We start from the raw sequence: 26,938 nt of genomic DNA, 5'->3' as shown, positions 1-26,938 counted from the left end.
TGCACCTTCCCAGGTCTGTAGTGTTGGTCATCTTCTGGAACAGAATGATCTGTTTCTTTTTGAGTGAAACCTGGGGAAAAAAAACTTCTAAACTGTCAAAAAAAGTGTTAAAGAATTTGTTTAGCAGTATCTTATCTCTGCCAAATGTGTGGCAAATAAGATGGATTGTGCCTGCTGCTGTTTCACTTCCTTTCGACAATCCAACTGAGATGAAGCACTCTACAATTCGTATTATTTCAAGATGAATAGTGTTTTTTACTTTTTTTAGCTATTAAGCAGCTAACCATTATTCTGTTTTCTAGTCAGAACACTTAGGGTTTCTACAGGTTTTTTTCTGTTTTGTTTTGTTTTTCTTTTTAAAACAGCACAAATAGTTCTTAAGGGACAGTACAGTTCTGTCTAGTAACAGCAAGTATGAGGTAGAGACAGATAGTAAATACAATGGAATCAATGAAACTGTATTTTGGCATTCTGAACCTTACCTCATAAAATTTCTACTGTGGAACAGTTTTGGTAAATAGACCCTGGTATGCATTGTGAAAAAGTTAACTGTTACTTGTTAATATCTGTTAAAATCAAATATTCCAAGTATTCTGTATAGGAGTGTTGCTCATCCGTGTTAAATATAAGTGAATATAACTAGCCTGAGTCAAATGTAAGCCTGGTCAGATGCAAACACAACGATGAGATGGTGTTAAAACACCCATATGCGCATACTGATTAGGATATTTCTTATGGAAATCACTTCCTGTCAATTTAACTCTTACTCTCCCTTCACAGCTTTGAAAAGTCCAGCTGCATTCCATGAGCAGATAAAGAGCCTGGAGCGAGCCAGGGTAAACCACTTTGTGTAAACTTACTAACATCTGAAAATGGACAGTCAGTTGTATGCAATACTAAATTCTCTTAAGTACATGAAAAAAATGATTACCATTGCAGTAATAATACGTGCTTTTGTGTTGGAAGAATCCATTAAAATCAAATATTGGTCTCAAATCTGAGAGGAACTTTATCACCCCACCTCGAACTGTGAAGGATTCACTGATGGTCATAATGTAATATATAGCTACCTCCAGTTAAGGATAGGATCCTTGGGTAAATTATGCTTGTGCAATATTTCTGTAGCAAATCTATACTGTCGTGATTTTGTGTGGTGGTATGGGAACAATTTCAGAAACATTCCCAACTTGTTTGGGGAAGATAAAAATTAATTAGCACTGATTAACTGGTGGAAAAACAGAACAAAACAAAGCAAATCCCTCTACTGCCCATGTTCTAACAGTGATGTCCACCTGTCTGAATGCAACTGCAAAGATTCATTGATTGGACATCAGTGATTTATCAAACCACTTTGATTTTTCTGGTAAACAGCAGTTAATGCTATTTCCTCATTTCTTTAAAGACTGAAAATTTTTTGAAACACAAGATTCGCACCAGGCCGGACCGATCTGAGCTGGTCAGAATGCACATCCTCGAAGGTATGTACCCAGCTGTATGTACCTTTTGAGCTGCTATTAGAAGGAACTTCTGTTATGCTCTCAGTTTCCAAACTGAGTTAGGTGTTGATATGAATTATTTCTAAAGGTTTATAAGCTCTTTTTCTCTACTTTTACACTATTCTAAACATGTATAATAATAGATACATCTACGGCAGTGAAAGTATTCTCAACTCTGTATTTGTTTGCAATTGCGTATTGCTTTTATTCTATAATGGTAATTATACCATGCTGCATGTAAATGTAGTGTATATATTGCTTCAATTTCTACTCATACCCTAAAATAACATGACAGCCTTGCACTTTTCCCCCCCCACCCCAAGCAACCTTTAATAAACTTGACTTTTACCCTGCCTTGTTATTTTCCTTGTTCCTCAGGTCATGTGAAACAATAGTCTTTTTACAAATTGAGCTGTATTACTGTTTATCACCATAATCTTTCCAAATACAGAAATTACCAAATAATCATAATCCAAGTCAATTTAATAGTCATTAGTTTTCAAAACATGCATTTGGATACTAAACCCGGATAGGAGTCTCCATATTGATAGATCGCATCCATATTGACAGACTATCTCCATATTTTCATTGAAATACAATTTTGAAGATTCAAATTCATGCTAGAAGCTATTTTTAAAGGTAAACTTTTAAAAATGTTTGTCAAGAGAGAATAAAAAAACCCAATGGATTAATTAACCTTTTACCATAGCTCACACTGGTAAATCATTAGAGCAGCAAATGCTGTCTTCAGATTATAATTAGTTTGTTATTTTAGATTCCCTGCTTTATTGTTGGACATTATACAAGTGTTTACCAAAAGTATTACTGCTGTTAAAAAAAGAGTTGTTTTTTTAATAGAAAAAAAAAATCATGGGGATGAACAGCATCTACTCATATGATCTTATTTTTGCTTATTAATAGGAAAATTTTCAAAACAATACTTGCCTGTTTTTGGTAAAAGTGGAATGGTCATTGCAAAGACAAGACAATTTTGTTTGTCATGAAATGGGAGAAAAGATGGAACAGAATGTTTAAATTAATGTATCTTTTTAGAGACCTTTGCAGAGCCTTCACTACAGGCCACTCAGATGAAACTGAAGAGAGCTCGGCTGGCAGATGATCTGAATGAGAAGATTGCTCAAAGGCCTGGCCCTATGGAATTGGTAGAAAAGAATATTCTTCCCGTAGACTCCAGCGTTAAAGAAGCTATTATAGGCAAGTAGAAGTCCCACAGCTTCTATCTGTTACCTATATGGCATTGTGGAAAATAATCATTTAACTCTTGAGGTTAAAGTTCACTAGAAGAAAACACACTCAAAGTTTATTACTACTTAAGCTTTCAGCGTCTGAGTCCTAAGCTCTGTCATCGTTTAATTAAAACTATGCTATTTGTATTGAAACTAAGTTAGTTGGAGTATAATACTGTCTTTGAAAAGACTGGTTTCTTAATAAAAATATTAAAAACTAATCAAACATATGTGGCCATTACTTAGTCTGTCATAGGTGTCTGTGTGCAGTCCACATATGTTGAACATACCTTTTAATCTCTTACTGAAACAACTTCTGCTATGCACTTAGTTTTATTGATTCCTTGAATACGATTTAATATGGCTGTCATTATATTAAAAACACAATAAATACGTACCATATGTTTAGACTGTACTGAAAACTGAACATGAAAACTGAACATTTTCGAGCAATTAGCTAATTCTGCCACCAATGTCTAAATTTAATTTGTGTAACTAAAAAAAATGGTTTTGCTTGTTTCTTTGTAAACATTCTAGCAGTTGGACAAGAGAATTATCCTCAAGCTTTGGATGATTATTCATTTGATGAAGACAGCAGTGATGCTTTATCACCAGATCAGCCAGCCAGCCAAGAATCCCAGGGTTCAGCAGCTTCCCCTGGTGAGCCAAAACCAAGTGACTCACCATCACCAATAACACCAAATGCTACTACGTCAACACAGGTACAGTTTTTAAATGCTGAAACAAAATCTTCACAGTATGTTTTTTGGTCTGGCACTACAGAAACAGGGTATAGTTTCACATGGAATGAATATACTTGCTGTTGTAAAGGAGTGTCTGGGACTCCATTTTCTGTTTGGGAGTGTATAGACTAGAACCCTGGCTTTGCTCTTGGCAATGAGGAAATTCCCATAGACTGTTGTAAAGCCTTAAATTCACTGAAATTCATTATGGTCCGTGGAAGATTTGCAGCTTTCCCAAAAGTCGTTTAAAAGGTCATATCCATGGTTTACTCCAGCTGTTATTGATTACTTAATGTCTGTCTTCATTCTGAGCAAGGTCTTGAACTCGTTTAGAATTAAACTTAGCTGAAACAACAACAGTTGACGTCAGTTCCATTATCTCCAGAAAAGTCTTTAAAAAATAAGGTTTCACGTATAATTTAAATGTTCTCTCCTATAGTTTTAAAATACTGCCTAAGGAATTTACTATTTAAGAAATGAAAATAACCTTTACGTTGATTTTTCCATGAGGTTTTTAGTATTTTCTTCAGTTACTTACAAAGAAAGGAAAGTAAGTGTCTGCCATGGCAGATAAAATGTCTATATAGTAGAGCATTTAAATGCATGAGGATTTAAAGAACAGTGGATTTGAATGAAAACATTTGACTGTTTTCGCAAGAGTTGTGAAAATGAGTTTTGAAAGAGAATGCTTCTTAAAACAATTTAATTTTGTGATTTGAAATGGACAGTAACGTTGCCTACCCCATCTTTAAAACACATAAAAGTGCTGTTGTAAAATAATTTGTCAAAACAGTAATGAAACAAACATCATGTGCTACAAATGAATTTTTTTAATCTTCTATTCGTTACTGAACACACAGGGTTATATGCATAATCATATAGTTATGTGGATGCTTTCTACAGTATCTTGTACAGTGCTTGCTTCACAGATCTTTATCTTCACCTTTGAGTTAATCAGTAAGTTTATTCATTAGTGAGATATATGTATTTATTTAAAGGTGTTATGTTTAGCTTAAACAGATTGTTTGCGGTATTTTCTGTCATACCTCAGGTAGTATTTTTAAACTCACTAACTTGTGCCCAGTTAAGAGGAGAAGGCTTTGCTTTTAGCTAGATTTCTGCAACAATCATGGAACTTTTTCTCTGGATAGAAAAAGAGACCCAAGTTGAGGCTCCAGTGGAGGGAAAGGCAAGCAGTGTCATCATACATTGTCTGATGGCAACGAGCTTGAACGGTCAGCAAACTCCAAACTAGCCAGATTTAACAGTGCTCATCTCTACTCGTTAACAGCTTGTTCATTTGAGACTGACAGAGCTAAATAAATGACAAATTGTGCTTATATTCTGAGTTAATACTTGCCTAAAGGAACTGTTGGTTTCTGCCTGCGTTGAAATGAACAGTAACAAAAATTTTGCCTTGTATTCATGCTGAGTAAGATGCTGAATCAAATTTACACGTCTGCTGAGCAATCTTGTATGCTAGAAAAAAAGTCCTTGATCCTGAACTACTGTTTCTCCCAGTAAGACCATTTTCCTGGTGTACTTAGATCACAGAAGAATAATCTATGCTTCAGATTGATGCATTTTACCATACTATCCATGTTTACACTTCAATAAACTATTTAGTGGAAAGACTTAGGTTTTCATCACAGTATTATATATATGAAGTGACTTACAAATGACATCAGTTTAATAATATTGCACCCAGCTTTGTGTACTTGGTATCACCATACCATGCGTGTATAAGCAAACACAAAAAATTTGGTAATGTTGTTGGTTTTGAATAATTAGCTGAAATGTTTTGTATTAATTCAAGCAGTATTCCTTAAGCAGGAAAAGTGAATTTGATGGAAAGTCAAAAGCTTTAGGACTTCAAATTGTTTCATTTCATGCAAGTTTGTACCTGGTAAAAACAAGTTGGTTTAGCCTGTATACTACAGACATTAAAATGCTTTATTTTGAAAGAATTTAAGAGTGTATAAAAATTTGACCAATATGTGAGTGGTACTACTATAAACATGTAATATTTTTCAGGTTAATGCTGATCAACTGTAATCTATAATGGATTTTTTTTTTTTTATGAGGACTTCCTAAGAGTGTTCCTTCATCACTTTCTCCACTACACAAAGGAGAAAAAGATGCATAACTTTGCAGTTCAAATTATTTTAATACTTGTCTTTTTAAGCATTCTTTTGGAAAACGCATTTATTTATATATTTAAACTCTCAAGAGGATTCGTCGCAAAGCCAGGGCTCTGCGTAGGGAACTGTGCTGCAATTTATAACTTAAGACATGAACAAAAGATAAGATAGAACTGAGTATTGAGTTGTTACTGTATAGAGTAATGTAAAATTAAACAGTTAAATACGAGGTAATTATTGTTCGCGCTCCAAAGATGTTACTGTCTTAATGACCATGGATACTTGGCAACTGAGTAGTTCAAGATCTGGAATTATTCTCCTTGGTTTTCTTATTACTATAGTAGATACAAAAGTATTGCAAAGTTCATATTCAAAAACAATGCTGGACGCAAAGTACAGCACATGCATTTTATTTCACTGTTCCCTAACATACAGATTAAGATGTGGATTGGGTTTCATGTTGAGAGAATGTAAATTGTGTTGAATAAATTGAAAACAAACCCCATGAAATTAGATTCCTAAGTAAAGAGTTAGGTTTCTAATGGAGAGTTAAATAAAAATACTTAAAGCAATACATGCCAAAAGCTTTTCAAGTAGGAAACGTAAGATAGATACGTGATTGCAGCAACAAAATAACAGAGCACTTGAACTTGATTGAAAAAGCACTTCAGATAGAACTTCAATCCTTTGCTTATGGATTTCATAACCTATTACAGCCACTTCTGTGCGTGCACAGATCTAAAATGCAAAGCTGCTCTTCTGCAGAATAAAACAGACGCTTACCTTCTTGTTCCTTTTGAAATAAAGAATAACAGCGCAGCATGTCTCTACAGGAGATGCATCTGGGAAATTGCTCCTTCATTCTTTTAATTTCCTCTGACAAATTTTACGTTTTATTACAACATAAAATACAAAGAATGTTTTGAAAACAGTGGAGGAGTGCAGCCAGAGTTCTTCTCAAGGTTTCCTCCTCCAGACATTTCCAGGCCTCAGAGGATGTAACCTAACTTTGGGAACCTTCAGCTCTTGTTGACTGATGACCTAAAACTTGCTTTAACCTGATGTATTTGCATCTGTTAAGGATTAGGCATTTTAACCACACCACACCACTCTAAACAGATCAAATTGTGGAGTACACAATTCTGAGACATTAAACAGTTATCTTCAAAGTGGCAGAAGTATTTTGCTTGATGAGACAGAATATAATGTCTGTTTTCTTAATATTTTCACTGTAGCTTGTTGACTTGTTAGATGCTTGTTTGCAGTTAGAAGAAAAGGTCCAGAAATCATACTATCTGTAATTGGAAATAAAAGATCTGTTCAAAGGAAATAATCTTTACATTGCTTTATGAAGTAATCAAATTAAGAAGTTGGGAGCTGTTAATTTAGGGTTTTTAATTAAAAAAAATTATCAAGTAAATGATATGCATGGTTCATTGCCTCATCTAACACTTGCAGGTAAAATTGGGAAGTTTGTAAAAAGCTTTGTATTTCATGTATCCATTAATTCTTTGTAGTTTACCATAACAACTAATGCAAGGAAAAAGTAATTTACTCTCTGGCAAGAGGAGAATGTTTAACACTGTAAGTTTCAAGCAGTATGAATTAGAAGTGGGGGGTTTGGGCGTGGGGTTTTGGTTTGGTTTGGTTTTTTTGAAAGTTACTAACTTTTCCATTTTAAAGAGTTTTGTTGTGCTGTCATTACAGAGTTGTTTTCATAGCCTATAAAGGGTTGCCAAATAGTATGTTTGAAGTCAGGTTATTTGTTTGGGTTCAAGAAGGATCAGAGTGATGAATGGTAAAGATTATGTCATGAATAAGCTGAAGCATCAAACATTTAAAATGCTTTTTAGATGGGACTTCAGGAAAAGAAAATTTAAGAACCAGTGAAAATCATGAGAATTCTCCTGTGCTTTATGGTAATACTGTACATGACACTTTGATACAAAGACAAACTAAGTGCTTTTGTAAATGTTACTGCTGTAACTAGAATAAGCCTTTTAAACTTAATAGCGACAGGAGAGCAATAAGTTGGAACAGAGCACCCAGAACGCTTTTTTTAAAAGGGTACGTCCCTCTAAAGTCCCCTGCCAATTCTTATGCAAGTCCAGCAAATAACAGATACTGTGTAGATATCGGATGCTTTCCAGAGCAAACACTTTGAAAGTTAGATATAAAAATAGAGGCATTTGTATCTTTAGCCTGCCACCATAAACTGACACAACCCCAAGACAGGCATGTGTGCAATGTTTCAGTGACTGGGCATGACATACTAACTCTTGCAATTTAGTAGGGCAGTATCAGCTTTTCCTCTGGATGGCTGTACTACAGAAGGATCAAAACCACTGTACAGTTTAGATAGGTTACGACAAGCTAGCTATAGCTGCCAGTTGGCAACTGACTGTTGGAAATGCAGTAAAATGTATAAAAGAAAAGCGGAGATAAAAGGGAAAATTATTATAATTTAATTGTAAGCAAAAGTTGGAGAGCTTAGCGCATGCAGACTGGCAGCTTGATAACTGCCATCCCAGAAATACAAAAGAACAAGGACATAACATTGCAAAATGCATACCAAGTGTTTTTAGCAAACTCATTTAATTCCTTTATGGTACAATCTCATGGAAGAATAGTAGAGCACAGGAAGAAATTAATTAGGGAGAAGTACCCATCTGACTTAATAAGAATGCAAGGTTTTAGACTGTACTCTGAAGAGAAAGGATATTTACTGGTAGGAATTTAAGGGAAATGGATGGGCTTTTATAAAAGGAATATTGTATTAGGCGATCTAATTTTTTTTTCTTAAACAATGGAAATGCAACTGATCTCTGTCTGGATTTAATACTGTATGGTATTAAACGCTAGCAAAACTGGAGAAGATGGAGATTAGCAGAGATAAGACAGAAAGAGGGAAGTATTGGCTTGAAATGAAGTTGGTAATAGTGCCTTGCAGGAGTTGATTTGGGGACATTCTGGTTTCATGTTACCACTAACAACCTTGACATAAGAATGGGTCATGTGGCAAAAGTTGGAAGGCATAGTCAGCAGAGTTGGATTGTTGATATGCAGAAAAAATAGCTGATTTGGCTTTTAAGAGAGAAATGGAATTCCAATAGAATGGAAAAGAAAAATACACAACACTTCTTCACATGAAAAAGAAGAGTGGAAACCTGGGGACTCTGACTTAAGAGAAAACTGAGGAGAAAGACATTTGGGGTGCAGTGGTCAGCAGTGAAGTGAGATACTGTGAGATACCACGTACTTCATCTGTAAAACTGCAAGTATGTCAGAAGAGATGATCCTAGTGGAAGTGTTAATGCCACTGCAAGGATCTAGTGAGACCCCATACAGAATATCCTATACATTTCCAGTTACATCCAAAGAAGACTAAGGGAAACTGTAACACAAACAGGAAAGAATGATCACAGAATGAAAAATCTCTTTTATGAGAAAAGAATAAAAATTCATTTGTTTAGCTAGAAAAACAAGGGCTGAGATCTGTTTATGTGCAGAGTCTATATCCCATCAGAGGGATATTCACTACAAATGGAAATAGGTTTTAAATCAGAAGACAATTTCAGCACAGAAAAAAATAGATTTGACAAAGTTAAGCTCTGTGAAGTTTGGTTATTACGTAGGAAAACTTCTGGGAATTTTCTGGTAGGCATAGTGGTCCCAGGAAAAGAATAATAAAAAAAGTCTGAAGCCTATGTGGAATTTCATAAGTTTATAGAAGAAATTACACACATCATGTTTTTAACAGCAAGGGAACAAAGTCAGTAAAGTTCAGGCTACTGGGTTGTACCTACAGAGTAATGTAATTGTGCTGGCAGTCAAATACAGGAGAAATGCACCTCCTGGCATAGTCAGAGGTATGGTTGCCATGAAAATACATCTGCTCTGCTGCTGCATGATCATTCTGAAACAAGTTCATTTTCCTATGTTGATGTTTGGCCTTCATGGAAGAGAGGCTTTACTGACAAACCACTAGTTTGGGTGGTAAGATTTTCCTTGTGTACACAAGATTCTGACTTCAGACAGAAGATAGTGAAGACATCAGTTCTATAGTAATAAAGCAGCCTAACTTCAGCAGACTTCTTCAGTATATGTGTTGTGTGTCTAGGGTCAAATTTTAATGTTGCTTCAAGCAAAGTAATAACAAATGGTGGTATCTCTCCTAACAATTCCTAACAGAGCATTCCGTTGTTCCTTTAAGGATTTTTAACCCTTTTCTCTCCTTTTATTTATAATTAATAAAATTTTGTTTGAACTATTTTTCTGTACTTCGTTGCATATAAAAGTATAGAAATTAGTTATATTATTAAAACCTGTAATTCATTGATTTTAAAAGCCTTCATGTATGAAAATTGGTAATGCTAACAAGAAAAGAAATTTATCTGACTAACCTTTTCCTGTAATTCTGAGTGACTACCTTGAAGAGAAGATTCTTTTTTTAATCCTTATGCCAGGAGCAAAAGTACTTTAATAACAGCTGTCAGTTCTAAAAAAAATTTGCAATTACAAAGTTAAGAACTGGCATCAATTAGTTAATCTGATTCTGGGCTAGCAACCAGAGACAAATACGTGTTAGGAGCAGTTTATGTAAAACGTTCCTGACTTGAATGGGTGGTGTTACTTCTGAAGGTTCTTCCAGTTCTTTTTTATGATTTTGTAAGAAAGATTTGTGATATTTCTTCATTTGTTTTCATGTATGTTAAAAGGAGAAAAGAATTCTGCAAATTAAAACAACAGTGTAAAGGTTATGAAAACAAAGCCCTTTGTATGTTGTTATAAATCCTTTTTGCTTATCATTCATTTTACCTGCAGAAGAAACAATAATAATTAGGAAAAATTTTAATGTTGGGAAAATATTTATGATGATATACTACAAAAATTGATATTAAAATCAATTACTGTTTTGCTTTGGTAAAACTTAGAAGTAAAACCTGTATTAGTGAATACAGATTTTTGGATACATTTACATGCAGTAGTTAAAAAGCAAACTAAGAAGTCAAGGTAAGAAAACAGTTTATCTGCTATATTTGAAGTGTACCAAAATGTACACGTAAGAGTCCTGTTTTCGCCATTCCTCCTAAAAATATTTTGTGACTTTGACATGATAGTAAATTGTCTTAACCTTTTCACATTTTTTTTTCAATTATTCAGATGGTGGATGTTTTTAATGTTTCTCTTTTTCCTTATATTTTTTTAATACTAGTATCCACCTTTAACCTCTCCAGTTCCTGAATTTCTCAAAACTCCCTCTACAATCGAACAGCACGTTACACGTTCTACTGCTACAACCACCCTGACCACAAATACGGTATCTGCAGCAAAGCCTGGGCCAACATTAGTAAAGGTAGGTATCTGTAATAATGGCATCTGGGGACTATGTTCTTAATCTATGTCCTCTTCCAATGCTATATTTAATTAAAAAATACACAAGTAATGTTATAGTGCCTGTAACTAACAACAAGTTTTATTAGTGTTCACAAGAACGTATTGGGTTGTTGACTGAAAGCTTTTGCATGCCAGGATCAACCATTAACACTTGTAGGGACTGGCTTATTATTTCAAGAGGTCCTTACAGTACAGTTGATGAATGTTTTCAGGCAGAACTATGCATTACATTGCTATCGAAGTTTTCAAGAAATAAGGACTATAGATTTTTGCAATATTGAGTTTCTACTTTCTGTTGGTGAAGTTAATCTTTTCTCACCTAGTTTTGTATGGAGAATAATTTATAGGAACAGAGGCAACCGCATTCATAGTCTACCTATAACCAAACTGGTGAACAGCGTTGCTCCTTTTCTGCAACTATTTTCTTAGTTTGTTTATTGTATAAGCAGAAGGCACTGTGTGAGTGAAGTTACTGTGTATCCTCGTATTTGAATATCAAAAGAACAAACTCAGTTCTCTTTTCTGCACTGACCTAGCCAGCAGCACAGAAAACTTTTTCAAATACAGTTAGAAAGAGGGTTGTCCTAGAAGATGTCTATAACATTTCAGTTACCTTTGCCAAAGGTCTTCAGCTGTGTAGTGATTATATGTATGTAGACTTCTCCCTAAGTACGTGAAATTAATTCTTAGTTAAATTTACAAGGATGACCTCTAATAGTCCATTTCTAGTATAAATTTGGATATATCCAGTGAAATCACTGCACTTCTACCAGCTTACTTAATGCAAGACCTTAATGACAAATATCCCCCAAAACAGGCTATCTGTGTAATAAATGTGCACGGATCAACACAGGATTTCTGCTTTGATACCTTCTGTATAACTAGGTAACTGGCTTTAACTTTTCACTCAAAATAATTTCAAAGAGTTTGTAAAGGAAAAGAGTTTTATCACACATGCAGGTATTGCTAATAAGAATACTGCTGAAACTTTCATAGGAGTAATCCTGTAATTTATAGGACTGTCTGTCTATGCTTTTAATCTAGACCTTTTGTAAGTACTTCCGATCTGGAAGCGTTTACAGACGGAGTTTAAGATACTAGATTTCACTTGTGAAAAGTGTTAAGTGGCTTTGAATTTACCTGTTTAAGAACGCCTCTTAGCAATGACAGGTCATGACTAGCAAAATCCCTTAGCTTCATTTTGCCATCTATTAAAAAAAAAATTCACAAACTGTGATTTGATGGCCCCTTCTTGTGCACAGTATAAGCCAGCTGGAATACATTAACTTTTGAAAGATGGTAAGTGATCCTTTTGGGCAGGTTTGTAGGGATAATTGTATTCAGCATCTCTTTGCAGTAAATGTTCTCCTGTATGCTTTATCATTGTACCTAGCATAACTGCTTGTAAACAAGATGTCTGTTACAGTTGTTTCAATCTTTGCCATCCATAAACAGCAAAGCCACCCAAAGAATCCAAATGATAAGCATCGGAGCAAGAAATGTAAAGAACCTAAGCCAAGGGTGAAAAAATTGAAGTATCATCAATATATTCCACCTGATCAGAAAGGTGAGAAAAATGAGCCACAGATGGACTCCAACTATGCTCGTCTGCTACAACAGCAGCAACTGTTTTTACAGCTGCAGATCCTGAGCCAACAGCAACAACACTACAACTACCAGACAATTCTACCTGCACCGCTGAAGTATGTGAAGCGTTGTTTGTCCCCTTTAAAGAAAAGATATATACATCAGTTGTCGACTTCATGCTTTAGAAGTAAATGTGTTTTGCAAATGTTAAGAGACGGTTGGAACTCGAGAAAACTTAAATGGCAGTGTGCATCACTGTGGGTATTATTTGCCTCATTTAACAGGGTGATGAGGTGATTCTCTTGTTAAAATACTCCTGAAGTCTGATAAGCCTGTAAGTGGTCCTAGTTATTTTTGTGTGACGTGGAAACGGAACCTCCTACCTGTCAGATGCATTTCTTCCAACCAGATGCATATTTGAAACTCAAAGCACTTACAAGAAAGCAAAAAAGCTTTGGCGCCATTTTCACTCAAATATGACATAGATAGGCAGAGCAGAAGCGAAGCTTACAGACAATGGCTTTTACAAAGGCAGGTACTATTGATGTGTGTTTATTGTCTTTTTACATCTGTTTCAGAGACCACATTTTCGCAGTTTACAAATAAGAACAGTCATTTTAAATTAGGTAAAATTTGTATATTGTTTATAGCCTCATCTCTAATGCTTGTAGAAGTTCTCATCAGTGTTGATCTTTAGCACTTTAAACAGTAAGAAGTATACTTTCTGATTTATAGGTAGGAGTCAGAAAAATAAATCTCCAAAGAGTTGCCAGCACCCTATAGCAGAATGAGAAGCTATCTGCAGAGTTTCATTCTCACCATCTATGACAATCTTTTCCTAGAAGTGCTTACAGTATAACGTGCCACAGTTGCACAACCCTAAATTCCAATGACTTTCAACTGCTGGTTGGTTTTTTTTTAAAATGAGTTTTCACTGAGTTATTTTTCCTCAGCAAGTGAGGCTAGAAAAGTTAAAGATACCATCTGTGGTTATATTTATAATTACCATGTATCCTAACATTTGGACTAGAGATGTTTCTGCCTGCTTACCCACGCTTCTTATGTTCCACTTACTGACATTTCTGAAATGTTTCTTCATAAAACAGTTGAACAAAATAAAAGAGCTGGCTTATGTTACCTAGTGTAAATGATGGCATTTTTAAATTTCTTACAATTATTTTGAGATCGTTGTATGAGATTCTTCTTATGAGGACAGCTGACAAAACTGCGTCATCTTCAGAGTAAACTGCCTTCACATTGGTCCTTACTATATATGAATATTGGGCATGTATCTAGGGTTGATACATAGAGTTCAGTATTGTGAGGTTTTTTTATTGATGTCAAACAAAAAAGTAACTAGTTGCCCTATCTAATGATTAATTTGTATAAACTGATTCGCAGTCCATAGTGTCTCTCGGGGATGCCATGACAGTAATAAAAACTATGAAGCATAAATTAATACGCTTAACTGAAGAGAAAGTAAAATATCAGCATACTGCTCCATTATGTTTTCTTCTCTGTGCTGTTTTACTGTAAATATTTAATGGTAATGTTTTATGTTAAATATGTATTTGTAAAAAAAAATAATTTGATAGATACTAGATTCAGAATCACAGCTTCTTCATTGAAAACATATTTAGCATTGACATTGTCCCCCTTTTTCTTATCACTTGAAGGCCACTGAATGACAAGCAGAGTAATAATGGGAATACTCCACTGAATACTTTGAACAACAGTACACCAACATCAGCTGCCAACTCGCCAAGACAGAATAGTAATATTCCTAGTCGGAAACCAGGACCTCTACCTTCAAGCTTGGATGACTTGAAGGTAAAAAATAAGAGAGATTTGTCCATTACTTTACATCACTACAGGTCATAACTTGCAAACTGTTACTGTCAAGAATAACCCCAGATATTATTTACCAGTGAAAACTGCACTTTTCTCTTAACTGTTTAGAATAAGGTTGTCAAAGTTTTCATACACTCTTCCAGACTTAAATATTTGTTTTGATTTAGCCTCCTCACATGCATATATTCTAGAAATGACATTTCTTTCCCAAAGAATTAGAAGAGGAAGAAGAATTTCAGACAGATTGTATAGGTACATAATTTGATACCTTGTGTAAACTATGAGGTGCACTTCACGTGACGTTTTAGCCCAGACAGATTTAAACACTGGAACAGTAATATTATGACAATTTTAGTATATCGATGAAGAGGGTTAGTTAAGCAGTATAAATGAAAAGATGTCCTAATAATAACATATTCAGAGAGGTCACTGCTATAAAGCCAATACAGAAATAACACTAGTAAGAGAGAATAGAAAACAAGAGATCTTTCCAGAGTTCAACACATCATCTGAAAATTAACACTAAATTTCATAAAAGTTTTTTGAAGTTATAAATAACTTTGTAAACTGTTTAAACTGTAATATGAAGGCACTGCATAGGATTTTCTTCCTTCAGAAATACATTAACACGAATTAATACTGTGAAGCATGTGGGGGGGTTTAGATTCAGATCTGTTCAATAGCAACTACACAAATGTGCCAAACCTGAGCAGAGGAGTAGGGACATCTAGTGGGCAGTTTATCCATTTCTCTCTTCCTTTTACCAAGGTGTAGGGTTTCTGAGGGATGGGAGTCAGTATTTGTTTGGTTTTTTTTTAGACTTGAAGGGATAAAAAAGGTTTCAGAAGATCAGATTCTCAAGACAGGTTTTAACTGGCAACCATACATTACTATTTTTTTAATATGAAACAAGTCTGTAAATTGCGATTGAAACAACGGTGTTTGAAATAAGCTTTTCAAACTTTAAAGTATTAACTATTACCTTTTTAAGATATTGAAGTTAATGTCTGAATTTTTGCTTTGCAGTGACTAAAGCTGTTCAGTTATTCATTTCTGCATAACTTATTGGTATCCCTGCTAATGTGGTAACAGTAACATAAGCCATACTTGCAGACCTGCTGGTGGTTGTTTTCACACTGAATCATCTAAACCAGTTCCGATTAAGAATTCAGAAATGCATCGCTGAAAAACAGAAAAATTGGAACGTGCTCTCAAGCAAGTGAAGAGGATACAGACTGAGGGGAAAAAGCTGATAATCATTGTTAGATAGACAGTTATTTAACACAAAATTGCTGTGGTTCTTAGAGATGTTTTGCAAATGGATTGCTGTGACTTTCCATCATTTCCAAATCATGAAGACCTATAATTTAAAATTCTAGACTGGGAAAGTACTGAAACATTACTGAAATTACTACCTGTTATTCTTTTAGAATTGCTTCTAACATACATATAGCCCAAACACTATATGTGTGGTGCGTGTAGATCATAAACAGAAGCCATTCATTGAGACTGTTCTTTTTTAATTGATATTTTGAAGCATGGAATTAATTTACACTCAACACGTTTGCACTTTACTTTGTCTGTAAACTTACTGGATACTCGAGAACACTTTACTATCAAAAATTAGATTAATTTTGATCACTTACACTTTTTATGTTAGTAAAAGAAACCCAGATGGCACATAGCCGTAACTGTCCAGTTCCTAATTGGAGAGAGCCTTTGTGTTTGACGGGTCTATTGAATCATCTGAGTGACCTGATACAATTTCTCAGAAGTAGATCTATCTGTCTTGATAGTATAATAAAAGGGGTTCAGCGTGCTAGTGTTCAGTGCTTTTATCTGCACTGCTGCCATTGTCTGCAGGTTTGCTTCAGAAGTTTTTAGCCAGACTTGGAGCTGTATGTTCATTCTCCCATTTTGAATATTTATTAAAAATCAGCCTAACAGTGCTACTATTCATTGTACAACAACTGAACACTACTAAGGTTTTGGTCACTTAAATAGCGAAATAAGCAGCACATCATGGAAACTTGCTCACGGATCATGCACACTGTCAGAACCCAGAGGTGTAATAACTAGCAAATATGCTGAAAAATATTTTTTCTTTCATACATTCTACCTTATTACATCTTAGTAAGTTTTAATGTTTTATTTTTTTACTATTGTGCTTTATTTTATTTCAGGTAGCAGAGCTTAAAATGGAGTTGAAATTGAGGGGATTGCCAGTGTCTGGAACAAAAACAGATCTTATTGAACGTCTGAAACCCTATCAAGATCTTAATAACAATGGCGTTGCTACTAGTAGCTCTGTTACAGTAACCACTTCTACTGGGGCCACAGGTAACACTGGGGAAGTGACTGTGGCATTTCCTGTTGCAACACTAAATAAACCAGTGGCTAATACAATATCCAGCTTTCCTCCAGAAAAAACATCTACTGGACCTGGCTGCAAAGTAGTAAATACTGAAAACATGAGCTCTCCTTTGCCTATATCTCCCTCTCCTTCAGAACAATCTAGCTTAAGCACAGATGATACTAGTATGGCAGATACTTTCACAGAAATGATGACCATGATGTCACCATCCCAGTTCTTAAGTACTTCACCAATAAGAGCAAATACAAGTGATGATAATCAGAATCGCAGTAGTGGAAACATCTCAACAATGGAGTTTGATGTAGCAGAAAAGGACCGCAAGCTTCAAGAAAAAGAAAAGCAGATTGAAGAGCTCAAAAGGAAACTGGAACAAGAGCAAAAACTTGTGGAAGTACTGAAAATGCAACTTGAGGTTGAAAAACGGGGACAACAGCAACAGTCTCAGGCTTCTGGTAACTCAGCTGCTCTGGAACAGAAGCAGTTTAGTGCTGCTGTCAAAGACGAAAATGCTCTTACTGACTGCTCTAGTACAAGCCAATCTGTACCTGTATTAGGACAATCAGTATATACTAGCGGCCAGAATCCAGTTGCCAAAAAGGCAGTTGTTATCAAGCAGGAGATACCTGTGGCCAAAGCTGAAACTCAGAATGCCATTTCCCAATTTTATGTTAATCCACAGAGGCAGCCACAAACTGCAGTTGTTGCTCAACCTCAAGCTTTATTAACTACCCAAGGAACTGCACAGCTGCTCCTTCCACTATCTATCCAGGGACCCAATTCTACCACTGCAGTGCAGCTACCAGTTGGAAATATAAAGTTGCAGGTAAGGGTGGTTTTATTTTTCATCATGTAAAGTGCATGGCACTATTTGCATAATTTAGTATAAATATGTAAATGTGCTGCTTGTAAGATTAACTTAAAAATCAGGCTTAGCTTGTTTCTGCTTTAGGGAAAAGAGTAGAAAACTTCAGAGCCAATCTGTAACTTCTTGTACTCGCTTTCTTTGCAACTTTTGTTCTCAGATATTCCTTCCTGAAAAGTACTCGTCTTACCATGTACTGCCTCCGTGTACAGTTTATTTTGATTTATATCAGCATACACCACCATTTTGTTAACTCTAAATTGAGAGCTGCAAACCAAGTACTTTATTTGGAGGTGTACCTGTTTGCAAAATGCATGTTTGAATTTCCTTTCGTGATGCTGGCTCATTATATTTAAAACTGTGAATGCTAGGTTGTAGAACTCCAGTGGAGTTACAAAAAGAAACTGTGGTTACACAAATATTATTTCTAGGCTGATTATAGGTAGTATCACAGTGAATAAATACAGCATAAACCAAGATAGGTTATATATGAAGAGGTAAGAGTAACCTGACGAAGCTGAAACAGTTTAACCTGTTGGTCTAAGGTAGAATTAAGCATATACTTCCCAGTGGCATTATTGGGACATAGCTAGATGAAATCCCCTGCCACCCCACCCAGTTATTGTGCCAGCAAACTATTCTGTCAGCTCCAGCATGTACTTGGCTGTTGTGGCATGTTGTGGGCCTAGGCTTTGGTGCTAGCACGTGCACCATCACATTTAGCAATACTTATGAGGGCTGTAAAATTCTGATGGGGACGGGCCCCACACTCCGCAGTGCAAGAGCTATTCCTGGTAGCTACAGACCCATACAGATCTTTGTCTAAATTGTTCTAAAATCCTGCTCAAATTCTGTAACAACCATAAGCAGCTTGTTCTGGTATTTCACTTCACTGATACTGCGGAAAGTTTTCCTAACTACCAGCTAAAATTGTCTTTCCTGAGCTTAGACATGCTTCTTGCCTTTCAGTGGCCATTGAAAACTACTATGATCTTCTTAAAAGCAGCCTTTTTCTTGCATTATCAGTTTTGTCTTTCTGGTTACTTAAACCCAGTTCTTATAGTCCTTTCTTACTAATTATGCTCTATGTCTTACTATTTTGTTGCTCTCCACTGAACCCTCTGCAGTTTGCCTTTATCTTTCTTAAACTCGGTTGGCAGAATAAACACCAGCTTTTAGCTAGGAACTCACCAGTACCTAACAGGGTAAAAATTTTGTCTCCTATACACAGTTCACGCTCATCCTTGCCAGAATACATGCTATTGCTATTCTGCATAATCTATGCAATAGAATTTTTACATGATGTAATTTACTGTGAGATAAGAATAATGCAAATATTTTATCTTCATCCTTTAGGCTCAATCACAAGCTGGAATACAGACCCCATCACAAATACCTGCTCCTATTTCTTCCTCTGGCCTGGTCCAGACAGCACCTCAGATGCATACTCCACAATCAAAACAAAATACCATCACGCAGCATGCACTTGGTCAGACCCAACAAATCAGAAAGGTTTGTGGATAGCAATAAGCATTATGATAAATAGTTGTGTAATCTAATTCTAGGCAGTGCTTTTAGAATCTTTTATGTCATCTGCATCATATATAAATGATCAAGTCACCAAACATCTCTGTACCGTATTTCTCTGTGCAATTCAATGGGCTTGTAACTCCTCTTTCAAAATTTTAGTCCATGCAGGATTCTTTTTTTTCAGTTGCAAATAAATACGTAAGGCTAAAGACTTTTTATCTTAATGGTATACTTATGCCACCACTCTTGTGACGTTCTTCCTCATGCATGGCACAAGTGGTATACCAGGTATTCCAGACAGTTTCTCTTATTTGTCACTGGCTCAAAGTGGGAGATTCTTGTAGGCGGTTCTTAAGAAAAAGTTTTTACCTATGGTTTCAGAGATCTATTCTTTTACAGGTGTTCTTTTTAGTCCTCCTACTTTCCTTGTTAATTTCATCCTTACTTACAAAGGCAGCTATGGACTCTGATACTGAGGACAGCAATTCCAGTGAGTTAAAACCCCATCTCTTCCTGAAGAATGGAGGGAATGATTCGGAGAGAAATCCTTCTGTTCCTCTCTACCCAAAGCAAGCAGCTCTGAAATTTCCCATTTCAAAACAGATGTTCATCAGCACAGGATGCACAGCTGTAAGCGCCAATCCAGTCATGTTCATATCATAGAATGGTTAGAGTTGGAAGGGACCTTAAAGATCATCTAGCTCCAGCCCCTGTCATGGGTGGGGACACCTCCACCAGATCAGGTTGCTCAAAGCCCCATCTAACCTGGCCTTGAACACATCGATAACTTCTCAGGGCAACCTGTTCCAGTGTCTCACCACCCTCACAGTAGAGAAATTCTTCCTAATATCTGATCTAAATCTACCCCCTTGCAGTTTAAAACCATGACCCCTCATCCTGTCACCACACTCCCTGATGAAGAGTCCCTCCCCAGCTTTCCTGTATGCCCCTTTTACGTAATGGAAGGCTTCTATAAGATCTCCCTGGAACCTTCTCTTCTCCAGGCTGAACAACCCCAACTCTCTCAGCTGAACAACCCCAACTCTTCACAGGAGATGTGCTCCAGCCCTCTGATCATCTTCATGGCCTCCTCTGGACTCGCTCAACAGGTCCATGTCCTTCTTATGATGGGGGCCCCAGAGCTGGAGGCAGTACTCCAGGTGGGGTCTCAGCAGAGCAGAGGGGCAGAATCACCTCCCTCCACCTGCTGGCCACGCTTCTTTGGATGCAGCCCAGGATGGGGTTGGCTTTCTGGGCTGCGAGTCCACATTGCTGGCTCATGTTTTGCTTCTCACCAACCAACACGCCCAAGTCCTTCTCCTCAGGACTGCCCTCCATCTGTTCTCTGCCCAGCCTGTGTTTGTGCTTGGGATTGCCCTGACCCACATGCAGGACCTTGCACTTGGCCTTCTTGAACTTCATGAGGTTCACACAGGCCCACCTTTCAAGCCTGTCAGAGTGTCATATGGTAACTGGCATACAAATATCTAAAGGGTGGGTTGAAGGAGGATGGAGCCAGGCTCTTTTCAATGGTTCCCAGTGACAGGACAAGGGGTAATGGGCACAAGTTAGAACACAGGAAGTTCCATTCAAATACATGGAAATAATACACGGAAAAACTTCTTTACAGTGAGGGTGACAGAGCACCGGCAGAGGCTGCCCAGGGAAGTTGTGGAGTCCCCTTCTCTGGAGATTTTCAAGACCCGCCTGGATGCAGTCCTGAGTAATGTGCTCTAGGCAATCCTGCTTTAGCAGGGGAGTTGGACTAAATGATCTCTAGAGGTCCCTTCCAACTCTGAAAATTCCATGATTCCATGACACTCACCCATCAGCACCAGTCATCACAAAAGAAAGGGCTTTCTCCTTGTTTGGACTTCTACCAGGCTGACCTCTGTTATTAGGAACTCAGATACTGGTTTTGGACTTTTATTGCTTCCTTGTCAGTGCTATCAACTCTAAGGTTCCTGTCACTTAGGAGAACCAAGGAAAGGATAATTTGGAAACGACTGAAATTTCAAGATTAAGAGAATAATTTTTGCAGTGTGTTATGTAACTCTTACAAAATATCTCAGCCTTCAAAGTTTGTATTTCAGTTTATAAAAGTGCCTCATAAAACCCATGTTCTGATGTGATTTGAGGCTTCTACTTGTGCAGTGTTCTCTAATCTGCTTCTGCTAAGGCTCTTGTTCCAGAGAAGAATTTATCGTAGAAGATGTATGATTATGTCCTGCCGTTCTCTTACAGCTGGCTAATAATGGGGAACACAACTAAACGAGCATTATCCCTCTTCAGACTGCTTGTTCAACCTGTTTAATTTCGTGGACATTGAAGTTATACTACAGAAGTAAAAACTGACATATATGCAAAAAGCAGATTTCGTGCAGGTTCTCTGGGATTTGTTGAGGGGCTAATCTCACTTTATTAATTTGACAGGTCCTATATAGAAATTTTCCAGTCATCCTGAGGCATGTACTTGTGCCCGAGACTAGCAGTTTGCTTCCTTTGCTGTCTAGAAGCTCCTTGAAATGATTGCAGGAGATAACCAAGAATGGTACCCTCTGGTCTTTCCTCCTATTCAGATCAGTTGTCATGGAGACCACATAGTTCCCAGCAGACTTTAGTCTGCATCTGGCTATCCTGGAGCTGAACAGCCTGCCTATCCTAGCTGTTTTTCTCACATGTCTACTGCCATCTTTTACACAGGAAACCAGACAATGTAATTGCACTGTTTTTTACATCAGAATGTAAAATACCGATGTAGTACAATAGATCAGGACAGTCTTCATGCATTCAGCATTAGATCTGCCTTTCTGCTGTTTGCATTTCACAAGGCTTGGATATTTCAGCAGGCAGACTGACCTAATGAACTGTGAGTAATGCTACTTACTACATTTTTCAGTGAAGTTGGTCTTCCTAATAGTGATCACCTCCATAAATAGTTGTTTATCAGAACCAGTTTCCCTTGAATTCATCTAGACTTCCTCAGGTAGCTCATATTTTTATGCAAACCAGCTGATTATTCCATTTATTTTCTCCTACGCACTTGAGGTATCTCTTCACATTCTAGCTACCACATGGCCCTTGTTCTTCAATTCACTCAGTAATAAGGAGACATCTCCACAGCCATTCACCTCAGCGGTAGACTGCTGGAAGGTAAAAGTTTTCACACAGGTGATCCAGGTGGCTAACAAAAACTGTACTAAGCCCTCTCACAGCAGACTTAAATTAGTAGTCGGACTGTATTCCACAAAGTTATCCTAGCTTTATCTCCATCCCTGACCTAAGATTTGTCACACCTTTGTCATAATCCTGTGGGAGTGATACTGAATTTAAAAGAACAGTCTTACACACTCACGCATTCATAGCTCCTCTTCCTCTCCCTTTAACTTAAAAATATGAGAAGTAGGATACTGCTTGGAATCATTTACAATGAATGTATGGACTATCAGTTGAAGAAGTAAAAAGTTTATGTACCAGTAACCAAATTTACAGTTGATACGCCAGTTCATTGGTTATATCTTGTACCTCTCCATCACTACTCATAGATATCTGTAGTTAAAAGAAATTAGAATTATATGGCACAAACCAAACCATTCTGTCTTAAAACAGGCAGCATAGGACAAGTGTGGATACATACATCAATGTGGATAGATGCATACACTTAATATCAGGCCAGAAATACATTCATTTTATTGACTGTCCACTAGGTGGAAGAATCGTGCATATTGTATGAAACTGTTCCATACTTTTCTGAATGTATTTTGGAAAAATTATATCACACTTTCTCATGCTTCCTGGAAAATTGCAAGGAAGTATTTTTAGTTATCAGTGATAAATGAAAGCATGCAACAGCACGAAGTTTCTTTGAAAGAGTAATTGTTCTAGATTTACAAATTATTCCACTGGAGGGAAAAATCAGTACAAATAACATTCCCTTGATAGGGAATTTAAGCAAGCAAGTATTAAAAAAAAATAAAAATAAAAATCTTGAACTTTATTGATGTCATTTACCTGATGTTATTAATTTAAAAAAAAAAAAAACCAACAACAAAACACAACCTAAGACTGACCTATTAATCCGTTACAGGTTTTTCCACCTACCACATCAAATACAGTATTTTCCTATCAGACTGCACCAGTTACAACACCTTCACAATCTTTTATTAATAAAACATCAAACTCCAACATTCATACTGGTGGTAATCAGGTTCCCTCTGTGCAGAATGGACCTGCTACTCCTAATAAGGTAAGATTAGCGCAACAATGTTCCATAAAGTTCAGTTTTATATTATTATTCTTAAATAACGTGACTATGTACATACTGCAGTTCACTCAAGGAGGAAGAATGTTTTATAGATTTTCATAATGCGTATATGTATATGTGTGTGAGGAAGAAACTATTATCTTATCCCTCTGATTACCTATGCTATTGTTATTTGTAAATATGTAGACTGGTACAACAAAATATAATAACCTGTAGAACTTGATACATCTTGAATTCACTAGAACGTATTATTTAATCGTTATTTTGTTGTTTCATGCAGCCTGGCTCTCCATCTCAAGCCCAGCCTTATATTGTTCAGCAATCCCTCTTCAACAACACAGTATCCAAGACAAAAGATCCTCCTCGTTATGAAGAGGCCATAAAACAGACCCGCAATATTCAGACATCGCACCGTGAGGTAGTTATTTTCTCCTGTTTAGTTTATTAAAACCATTTTCTTTTCTTCAGAATTATCAAAGCCATTGCTTATTTTTTTGTTTGGTGTCAAGATTTTCTAACATGCCCTGTTAATATTTTCATAACTGTGTTTAACTGCAGGACTCCTGTTTCATGATTCTTCTTATTAAAGCGACAGACATGTCAATAAGTCTTACAGTATCAAGTTGGTGATATATATAATTGGTATAATGCTGCTAGTGCTACTTAACAATAATTAGCCTTCAACTGACATGTTTCAAGGATATATGATAGCCAAACTTCAGACTTAGAAGGGAGAAATGTTTTCCAAAGTGAGTAAACTTGAGAATGTGTGTGTTTATACACACTTAAGCAAACATATATATATACACATGAGCGTTGTGCTTGCTTCAAAAGAGGCTATATTAGTGAGCTTGATGAATAATCCTACAGAATGCTCTGTCAGTTTGCCATGTGTAGCACTTTGGTACACTATTATACCCTTCATGTTGGCGGAAAGCTGCAAACAAAACTAACGAGCATCCCTAACCTCATGCATTTCAGAGCTATCCCAAAAGATAAAGCCTGGTAGCAACTTAGTATTGGTTACTGGTTTTGTGGTGGCAGACACTGAGGCAGAAGCATGGGTATCTAATGCCATTTCTTATGTTGTTGCCCATGTGTGACAGATCCACACAGTGAAGGCACACAGAACTTCTTACATGACTCTATCATTACCAGATGGCCTCTTTTCAGGAGCTAGATTTCTTGATGACAAATGACTTCTCATCTCTGGAGTATAACCAATGTTTTAAAACAGTTTTAGTTTTGAGACCATCATAAAAGTTTCCATTTTTCCTAGACTGTTTTCAAAAGAATGGGTTTGTGGGGGTTTTGTTACCTTCTGCTTAAGATTTGGGTATTCAGGAGATGGCTGTTTAAAACAAACAGATAAACAGTTGATGAAAGCTTCCCTCCTCTTTAAAAAAGAACATTAATCTACAAACTTGGAAAAAAACCCCAAAACAACGAAAATAAACCACCAAAACCCAAACCAACCCTCACCTAACCTAATACATCTTACATGATAGCTATTTGAAGAATATGTCTGAGAGAAAGCCATTTCAGTGTGCACCCCCGAAGTCCTGCAGTTATTCCAGATACTTACCCTTCTACAAAACAGGGTTAGTAATTATCCTTCTTATCCCTGGTTCTCTGCACCTGTCTTCTAGGTTGCCTTTATGAAATCTTTGTCTTGCTTTTCAGATTTTTTCCCTATTCCTTTGTACTGAAACTGACCACAGGGATTACAAGGGTGTCTCCAAACTATTTCTCTGTTTTCTAGATTGACAGTTTCATATGAAGAATTTTAGTCTTGATCATAGGTTAGTACCTCTGTACTCTTGAGAGAAGCTAGGATCCATCAGCTTAGGAAAAAACACTACATGAAAAAGAATAACCATTTTCTCATGCACTACAGATTTCCAGTGCGCACAGTCAGCAGATGGATGATCTTTTTGATATTCTCATCAAGAGCGGAGGTAAGCTAATTGACATCTGTGTGATGTAGTGATGTAAAAACTGATAATAAAAACTCAGTGCTATAATCAAAGGAAAGAATTCTTCCTGGGAGAGGAGACAGAATTTATCCAGCCTGGATGAAACTAGTATTTCTGAAAGTATGCAGTAATAATCTATTAAAGAAAACATTTACCAAAACACATACAGTCAACCTGCTTTGGAACTTCTCTGCTTTTAAATTAGCCCTTTTAAGTAATCCACAAAGCATTCAAACAATTAAAATTTAGGTTAGCACAGATGTATTTTATGAAAATTGGAAAAGTTGAGCAATTCCATGTAAAGTATATTGACATTAAAAAAAGATAGAATAAGGTAAGAGTTAAAGCACGTTGTTACTAAAATTCCATTAAATATAACCATGTATTATCAACTCTAAACATCAAAGATACATTACTGGAAAAAGCACGTATGAACTACCTAGAGACATTAATGAATAACAACTTTTTATGTCAGTTAAAATAAGAGAGCTATCAGAAAGGAACTGAAATAACTAAAGCAATATACAAAGTAGCTTTGCAGTAAAAGGAGGCTTTCAGGCATAATTAGGCCTTGTAGACTAAGAAACCATTACAATACTGAGAAATGTTCTGGTGCCAAGCAATTCAATTAACTTAACGTTTTTTACTACTGTCACATAAGGATCTTGACAGCACCGAATGCCAGGACATAAGTGACTGATTGTAGGCTATTAGAAGATGTTAGCCATTTTCTAAACATGAAAGTATTTTCTCTTTTTTGAAGCAAATTGCAAAGTCAGCTGAAGAAAATGGAGTAGACAGTGACAGACTGAGATAAGTAACCTGTGCAGGGAACAACTCAAGCTACATTCAAAAATGCTTTCAGTGCTTTTATTAGAATACTGCATAGGTAGTTTAAAGTTCTACCTCTGTAACAGAGGATGTAGGAAACATTGGTGTACTTAAATATTTGCTTCAAGTGTTATATTACTAAACCTATTTGATCTTAAAGGTAACAACTGCTCCATATTTGCCAAGTTGCCACAACAAAGCAAATGTTTCCTGATCCTCTTTATGAAAAGTAAAGCATTCAGGGCTCTTTCACTTACATGAGCAAGTTCTACACTGAAAAATATTTAGCTTATTAATGTACTTCAAGAGAGTGAGAGGGTCTGTTTAGTAATGCTTTGCTAGAAGAGAATTTTTGGATTCTAGAATCAGGAATAAATGCATCCTAATCAAATCAACTGATCTTAGACTCTTAATTCATCAAGGCAGACATGTACTAAACAGGGACGGAACTGAGAATTGGTTCAGGTATTCTTCTCTAAATGAGGATATGTGTTGGTTCCATAATTATTATAATTAGTCAGAAGAACTGTAAAAGTGAAGGAGGTAAAGCTAACATCTAGAAAATTGTTCCTTTTTTCATCAATATAAATACTGTAATTGACTGAAGTACTACTGAAAGCAGAACTCTGGAACTTGTTT

At 36.4% G+C, this 26,938-nt stretch overlaps 1 protein-coding gene across 1 annotated transcript in view; it reads left to right on the top strand.

The window, feature by feature from the left end:
* MRTFB (myocardin related transcription factor B) overlaps positions 1-26,938 on the top strand; it is a gene marked incomplete at its 3' end in the record, with an annotated part of 58,570 nt that overhangs the window by 30,892 nt on the left and 740 nt on the right. Inside the window, exons 3-14 of the mRNA XM_082490466.1 lie at positions 781-836; positions 1,403-1,478; positions 2,550-2,711; positions 3,281-3,465; positions 10,843-10,983; positions 12,480-12,727; positions 14,288-14,441; positions 16,646-17,659; positions 19,055-19,210; positions 23,316-23,474; positions 23,773-23,910; positions 25,390-25,450. Of these exons, the coding sequence (XP_082346592.1) occupies positions 781-836; positions 1,403-1,478; positions 2,550-2,711; positions 3,281-3,465; positions 10,843-10,983; positions 12,480-12,727; positions 14,288-14,441; positions 16,646-17,659; positions 19,055-19,210; positions 23,316-23,474; positions 23,773-23,910; positions 25,390-25,450 (2,550 nt within the window). The remainder of the gene's footprint in view (positions 1-780; positions 837-1,402; positions 1,479-2,549; positions 2,712-3,280; positions 3,466-10,842; positions 10,984-12,479; positions 12,728-14,287; positions 14,442-16,645; positions 17,660-19,054; positions 19,211-23,315; positions 23,475-23,772; positions 23,911-25,389; positions 25,451-26,938) is intronic.

This window comes from Vanellus vanellus (genome assembly GCF_965231255.1).
Source record: "Vanellus vanellus genome assembly, chromosome: 14".
In the NCBI taxonomy this organism is placed as follows: Eukaryota; Metazoa; Chordata; class Aves; order Charadriiformes; family Charadriidae; genus Vanellus; species Vanellus vanellus.
This window is presented reverse-complemented; position numbering and strand designations above follow the sequence as displayed.